This window comes from Coregonus lavaretus (genome assembly GCF_964263955.1).
Source record: "Coregonus lavaretus genome assembly, chromosome: 15".
NCBI lineage: Eukaryota > Metazoa > Chordata > Actinopteri > Salmoniformes > Salmonidae > Coregonus > Coregonus lavaretus.
Genome location: NC_140002.1, coordinates 30,884,913 through 30,892,586, shown reverse-complemented (window position 1 = coordinate 30,892,586; position 7,674 = coordinate 30,884,913). Strand labels below are relative to the sequence as shown.

Here is a 7,674-nt window from a genome sequence, read left to right as displayed (position 1 = left end):
TTACCTCAGTTTCTCATAAGAGGCCATCAGAGCTGCGTTCTTGCCCGAGTCCCGCTTCCCTGTATTGTTTTCGTCTCGAGCAAATTTTGCACTGGTTTTGTGACGGTACATTTTTTTGTGTGCGGGCCCACAGATGCCAGGTATACCGAGGCTGGACTTGTTGAACATGTTGCAGTCTAGAGTGAGAGGGGGGAAGAAGGGGTTTGAAGGAATGAACTTGGCCTGGTTTTTGGCACCCCTGCCAGTTGCCTTCCTGCCCCTTCCTGTCCCAGGGGAGGTGGCATAACCACCCTTTTTCCTGACGTCAGCTGTTGTTCCCGCCAGGATTTTGAGTGTCTTAGTTTTAAGGCTGTTGGCCTCTGGAGGCTGACAGAGTCCAGACATGGGGTCCCACAGTGGCTCGATGGACACCTTCATAAACCTCTCGACCTCTGCCATCCCAGAGACTATGTTGGACAGGATGTTGGAGGGCTCCTCAAACTCTCGCTGGTCATCATCCACAGCACTGTTGTTGTTGTTACCGTCTGCCCAGCCCCCACCGTGCTCCACCAGTAAAGGCCAGTCTTCTGACAGTCCAGCAAGACCTTCACTTTCTTCACCTTTCGCCTTTGCCTTTGCCTTTGCATCAAGCAGGGCTTTTAGCTTTTTGGATGAACGAGAATTCTGTCTAGGGGCTTTGTTCTTCTCTGTCTTGGGAGCCCTTGGAGCCTTGGTTTTCTGTTTACTGGTTGTTTTCCTTTTTGACTTGGGACCTTTAGTTCGGCCTCCAATGGATTCAGCCTGCTCATCAAAGACGTCCGTGCCGTCAATCTTATCATCTAAACCTGTGCCGTCATTGTCATTGAAAGTATGGAACTGGAACTGATGATTGTTTATCGCTCTACCATCATGATTATGTTGTGGCAGGACATTACAGTCCCACTTAGTCCCATCAGGTGTAGCTGAGAGAGTAATGTCTCCTGTCTCTCCTTGAAACTCACTGGCCTTTCCTAGGCTTTCCCTCATTTCTGGACCCATCACCTGTGGGGAGAGATTTGGTGTGTCGGGTGGCGACATCTCTGACAACGACGAGTGCCTAAACTTATCGGGGGTGAAGTTGGAGATGTCCAGTAGGTCTGTGGATTCCCTAAGGGGAGTGATTTCATCAGTACTTTGCTGGATCACCAGTTTGGGACTACAGTGGGCCAAGAAGTTGTCGTTCACATCCTCGTCACTCTCCTTCTCACAGGACTTGTGACTCATAGAGCTGTAGTTGCTGGAGGTGGCAGACAGTGAACCCATAGAGTCATAGCTGGCCAGCCTGCTGTTGTCTGTGTTTAGAGCGACTCTATGGAACTGCACCTGTTCCTCTTCAGCTGACCGGCTGACCTGTAGGGTTGAGTCTGGTCCTGGTGGCTCTTCAGGTAAATGTGCCTTATCATTCAGCAGTCTGTTGCCATCTACATTGACTTGACTATATCCTGACAATGGCAAGTTGTTTGTCATTGGCAAAGGCATGGTGCTGGAAAAGCCAGCAGATTCAGGTGGAATGTCAGGTGTAAATGGTAGCGGTTCACTTCCAGACTGCCATGATATGTGAGTGAAGTTTGGTTCCATCTGATTGGAGTTAGAGGGGGATTGTTGGAGCTCGGACTCTGAGGGAGGGGATAGAACACAGCTCTGGGCCAGCTGTAGGTTAGTGAAGGGATTCTCCTCCTGGTAGAGGCCATGGGGAAACTGTTGTCGGGGATTCTGCTGCTGCTGCTGGGAGTAATATGACAGTCCAGTGTTACTGGATGAGTCAGAGGCATCTAGTAATGTCTGCAGGTAGCCTCCGGGGATGACAGGTAGACCACTATTCACATTTACAGGATGGGTCATTGTGCTGGAAGAGGAGCAGGGTGCTGGTGTAAAAGTGGACTTTTCAGTGGGGTCGACACTGACAGTGGAGTCATCACAAAGCTGTGGGCTGCCTGCTTTGGAATAAACAATGTCAGTTTTCTGATTTGGGGATAGTGGGGCAACCTTTCGTAGGTGTATCACAGTTTTACCATCCTCCTGCTGAGCCTCTGTAATGTTTTTCGACCTCAGTCTGGCCTCGCTTTTAAATTTCCTTATTTTCAAAATCTTATTTCCAAGTCTTTTTCCCTCCCTCTCTAGCGATCTACTTTTTCCTGTCACACTGCCTTGGTCTAATCTTGCAGCACAGTCGGAGGTCGTTGTTGTTATTGATGCCATATCTATACAGGCAGCCTGATCCTCAGCTGCTCGCACCTCTTGCTTGTGATCGGCGTGGTTTGGCGAGAGCTCTACAGTGTGAATTCTTTGAATCCGGACTCTATTTGCAATCCTGTATTTTCGTTTTGTCAGGCTAGAATTAAGGGAACGCCTGCAGCCATTCGGAAATCTGTTTTTATCACCAGCAGCCAGCCTGCGCTGCTCCTGCATTTCCTGGCGCCTCTTTTGCCAGTAGTCTTTCAGAGGGGCCATTCTCTGGTACTTATGAACTAAGTCCTTACTTAAGCTTACTGTTGTCTCTGATGTGTCAATTTTGCCAAGCTTTACTAACATGTGCTTCTCCCCTTTAAATCGGTTTATGATGATGTATTTGATTATCACCGGACGCTCTTTTCGTGAGGATTTTCTCCTCTTCTTTGGACACCAGTCGTCATCCTCCTCTTTTTTTGGACCCACCGGCTGCTTCTCTTTTTTCTCTGTGTTCCTCTCACTCTCAATAGAATCCACGTCATACAGATAGTCGTCGCTGTATCTGACTTTCCTCTTGGACCTCAGCCCATAGCTCAGCTGGCTAGAGGAGCTGGAGTTCTCCCTGGAGAGGAAGCAGTATTTCCGTTTGGTCTGGCAGGTGTCAAGGGAGGATCCAGTACAGGAGCTGTCATCACTGTACTCTCCAGAGTCCTCTGTGGAGTTGTTGAAGTCAAACAGGTAGCTGCTCTCTGGACTGACATTTGGCATCACTTCAGCAGAGCTGCTGCTGTTGTTTTTGTCAACCCTTTCTCCAGTCACCCAGACTTCAACCTTCTCTCCATTCACCTGCGGCCCTTCAGCTTCCTTCTTCACTGCTCCCTCGCCCTCCTTTTTGGCCACGACGCTCGGGAAGAAGTTGAACTGGGTTTCCTCCTGAATGGTATTGGTCTTCTCTCGGACGTTGTCCTGGAAGGACTCGTAACGTATCTTCAGCGAGCACACGTCGCTGCCCAGGGTGGAGTCCTCATCATCAAACATATAGTTGTCTACATCCTCTTCTGAGAAGAGGTTGACAGAGAGCTCATTCTTAGAGCAGAGGTCCAGCAGCTCGATCTTACTCTCGCTAATAAAGGACTCAAAGCAGCCCCAGTCCTGGCTGGAGTTGGCCAGCAGAGCCTCCTCACCGTTGCACTTATCCAGGAGCAGGCCTTCGTAGATACTCTTTGACGTGGCATCCTCCGAGTCACTGTCCTCCGCTGACTTCTCTTCATCTGTCTTCTCCTCCCCCCTGACCTTGTGCTCTGGGTAGCTGAGGAGCTGGTCGGAGAGCAGCTGATCCCCGTAGCGGATACCATCCCCAGAACTCATGCACTGCATGGCCATGTCAGGACAGGAGACAGGACAGGGGTCGTAGTCCCGGCCCAGGCCCAGCCCTGGCTCAAGCTCTGTAGCGTCCTTGGTCTCAATGAAGCAGCCCAGGCAGGTGCGGCTCTGTGGCATGAGGCAGTCCCCCCCAGACAGGGCCGAGACACTCCCTGTCTCCATCATGGTGAAGGCAGCCTTGTCACTACAGTCCTCTGGAAGAGCCCAGTGACTCACTAACTTGGTGGAGCAGGAGGAGGTGAGGGAGATGGCGTGGGTGGAGGAGGAGTCATCAGTGGTAGTGGTGGTGGTGCTGGGCTCAGGGGTCTCTGTTGGGCTGAGAGGTGAGGATGGGCTCAGTGAGGTCCTCTCACTCTCAGGGCCTCCTTTTGGTGGATTGGCTTTAGGAGGGGTACTGGCGCTGTCTGGCTTCAGAGAACTGTCCTGGTTGTGCGATTCTGTAGAGTGGAACAGAGAGATATTATCAGATATCAACTAATTCACTTGTGAACTTACTGATGGACAATGTGAGAGTACTTTAACGTACTGTATTTCCTATATAAGATGACATTTTAATATACTATACTATTTCCTTTCTTTAATTCTTTTTCATTTTCAGCTCAATGTACACAGTGTACAAAACATTAGGAACACCTTCCTAATATTGAGTTGCACCCCCTTTTGCCCTCAGAACAGCCTCAATTTGTCAGGGCATGGACTCTACAAGGTGTGGAAAGCGTTCCACAGGGTCACTGGCCATGTTGACTCCAATGCTTCCGACAGCTGTGTCAAGTTGGCTGGATGTCCTTTTGGGCGGTGGACCATTCTTGATACACACGGGAAACTGTTGAACGTGAAAAACCCAGCAGCGTTGCAGTTCTTGACACACTCAAACCAGTGCACCTGGCACCTACTACCATACCCCGTTCAAAGGCACTTAAATATTTTTCCTTGCCCATTCACCCTCTGAATGGGACACATACACAATCCATGTCTCAATTGTCTCAAGGCTTAAAAATCCTTCTTTAACCTGTCTCCTCCCCTTCATCTACACTAATTGAAGTGGATTTAACAAGTGACATCAATAAGAGATCATAGTTTTCCCTTGGATTCACCTGGTCAGTCTATGTAATGGAAAGAGCAGGTGTTCCTAATGTTTTGTACACTCAGTGTATGTTCCTAGCCTCTCTTACAGTTGGTAAAATGCACAGGTCATGTTTTTTCAAACAGGCTGCACAAAGTAATAATTCTGTACAAAGACGTGGCATAATAGAGCTAATTCAAACTGAAAAGGGGAATTCAGCTTTTTCTTGAAAAAAATGAACTGCTCATCATTAATCACCATCATTGTGTTTCTTGTGCTCTATCATTTGTGATAAGAATGCATTGAGAATAAAAGCCATAATAGAAAGTAATCATGGGACAAATTTTGTGGAAATATAGAAATCATTAGCCTATTTTTCAATCTTAAATAAGGCCTCTGCCTTTTCTATTACTCTGATTGAACATCTTTATGTTGATGTATTTATAGGATGCATGGAAGGAATGACAAAGGTAATAACCTTTTCCCCTCCTCTGTGTGAGTGGTCTTTACCTTTTGACATTCAGGGTCATTAAGGATGGGAGTGTCATGGGAAAAAGGATGATAAGTACTTTCAGAAGTAAAAAATTTAGGAAAACATTCCACACATTCATTAGACCATTCAGAGGCAGAAAAGGTTAAGTTCACTAAATATCAAGGCTGTGGCTTCTTGCCTTTCAGTTCTGTGAAGGGCACAGCCAAACTAAATAGCAGAGGAGGTGAAAACAATGCGTACTGTAGCATCTTGTTCCATATAAGAACTATGTGCCTTCATTGTAACCAGCAAGGACATAATATACTTTGATAATGTAGCAGCATTCCCTCTGTTCCTTCATAAAAACACATTTTTAAAATGCTATAACATACAGTACTATATGATCCAAGCTACACCTGTGGAGAAGAATTAGATCTTGTTGTGTCCCTTCGTTTTTTTTATTCAAGTAGGCCTAATGTGTTTCTAGCAAAGCAACATACAAATGTCTTTACCATTCTCATCCTCTTTGTTGATCTGTTCCAGGTTTGAAGCCAGCACAGCAAAGTTGGGTTCTTGAAAAACATCCATCAATTTAGCGTGTTTCTTGTTGTCCCTTACATTATTACCAATATCCAACCTGCAGAGGAAGAACACAGGACACATGAAAACACTGGTGCTGACCAAAGGAAAAGGCGTATTATGTCATCATAATAATATATACTGCCACGCAAATCTTTGTTGACTATCGTCTTTGCAACTACAACATACAACAGGCTTTATTTATTTATAAGGATCCCCATTAGCTGCTGCATGAGCAGCAGCTACTCTTCCTGGGGCTTCAAAAGAGGCTAGGGAATATTCGGGATACTATCTTTCTACCTTTAGCCCAAGATTCTACTCTTTGTTCCTGTAAAATATATGTCCCCATCTATGGGCTACCAAGGGATATTGTATTGGGCACCATTATAGGAGACTGCCTTATACTGTACCTAGTAGGCTTTTAAACACCTGAGCCTCAGTCTGCATGCAAATTGCAGGCACATCCTCCTGGCCTTTTGTTGATCGCTTTAATCAAGTGTTTCTCAAGTCTCAAAACTCCTCAATAACATGCTTGCTGAATGAGAATTGTTCTAAGAAAATGTCAGAAGAAACAATAGTATAAAATCACACCAAAAAAAATCATATTTCTGTACCATATTACATTTTCCTTGCTCTCTAACTCTCTTGTTCACGCTCTCACACTCCCCGTCCTCCTCCCACTATCCCTTTTCTTGCAGCCAGGGAGAAAAAACAAATGTCCAGATTAATGGAGACGGAGAAGAAGCAATAAGAGGTTGCATAAAATTAGCCCTCTGTCCAACGATCATGTCCACTTTAACACATTATTAAGCCATGTTGTTTCTCCTGGAGGCAATTTGTGACAAAGGTTTGTGAGCCGCATGAAACAAGACTATCTGCCAGTGCAGTGCTGACTCACTGCCAGCTAGAACGATACTGTTAACCTGGCCTGGTTCTCTGTGTCATTAACCTGGGCCTCTGTCTGTGTTAACCTGGCCTTGGTTCTCGCTGTGTTTTAACCTGGACTTGGGTGTCTGCATTAACTTGGCCATATGTCTCTGTGTTAACTTGGCCATATGTCTCTGTGTTAACCTGGCCATATGTTTGCGTGTTAACCTGGTCATGGGTCTCTGTGTTAACCTGGCCATCGGTCTGTGTTAACCTGGCCATCGGTCTATGTGTTAACCTGGCCATGGGTCTCTGTGTTAACCTGGCCATGGGTCTCTGTGTTAACCTGGCCATGGGTCTATGTGTTAACCTGGCCATCGGTCTATGTGTTAACCTGGTCTGGGTCTCTGTGTTAACCTGGCGGGTCTCTCTATATGTTTACCTGCCAATGGGTCTCCGTTTTATCCTGGCCTGGGTCTCTGTGTTAACCTGGCCAACCATGGGTCTCTGTTAAAGCTGAGATCCGCGTTAGGTGAAACAGCGCCACTGGCCGCCCCATGCGCATTTGTTATTGTTTTGAGGAAATGAGCATCCAGCATTGTGGTAAAAAACAATCGTAGTACATACTCTGCTGTTCTATCGCAATGATGTGCAATGATGTCAGAGGAGAAGAAACAGTGTTCGTTGTTTAAAGTAACTTCTTTGTTGTTGTAATATTGTAAACAGACATGGCAGTTTTACCGCTATGGATTGCAGCTTCAACCTGGCCAACCATAGGTCACTGTGTTAACCTGGCTATGGGTCTATGTGTTAACCAGGCCATGGGTCTCTGTGTTAACCTGGCCATAGGTCTCTGTGTTAACCTGGCCATGGGTCTATGTGTTAACCAGGCCATGGGTCTCTGTGATAACCTGGCTATGGGTCTCTGTGTTAACCTGGCCATGGGTCTCTGTGTTAACCTGGCCATGGGTCTCTGTGTTAACCTGGCCATGGGTCTCTGTGATAACCTGGCTATGGGTCTCTGTGTTAACCTGGCCATGGGTCTCTGTGATAACCTGGCCATGGGTCTCTGTGATAACCTGGCCATGGGTCTCTGTGATAACCAGGCCATGGGTCTCTGTCT

At 46.8% G+C, this 7,674-nt stretch overlaps 1 protein-coding gene across 1 annotated transcript; it reads right to left on the bottom strand.

Moving 5' to 3' along the window:
* LOC311142263 (neurite extension and migration factor-like) lies at nt 1-5,693 on the bottom strand (the record flags this gene model as incomplete). The annotated part of the gene is made up of 2 exons (XM_084177882.1): nt 1-4,007; nt 5,618-5,693. The coding sequence occupies 2 exons, from the start codon at nt 5,691-5,693 to the stop codon at nt 1-3; spliced, it is 4,083 nt and encodes a 1,360-aa protein (XP_084034008.1).
* Nucleotides 5,694-7,674: the final 1,981 nt, after the last annotated feature.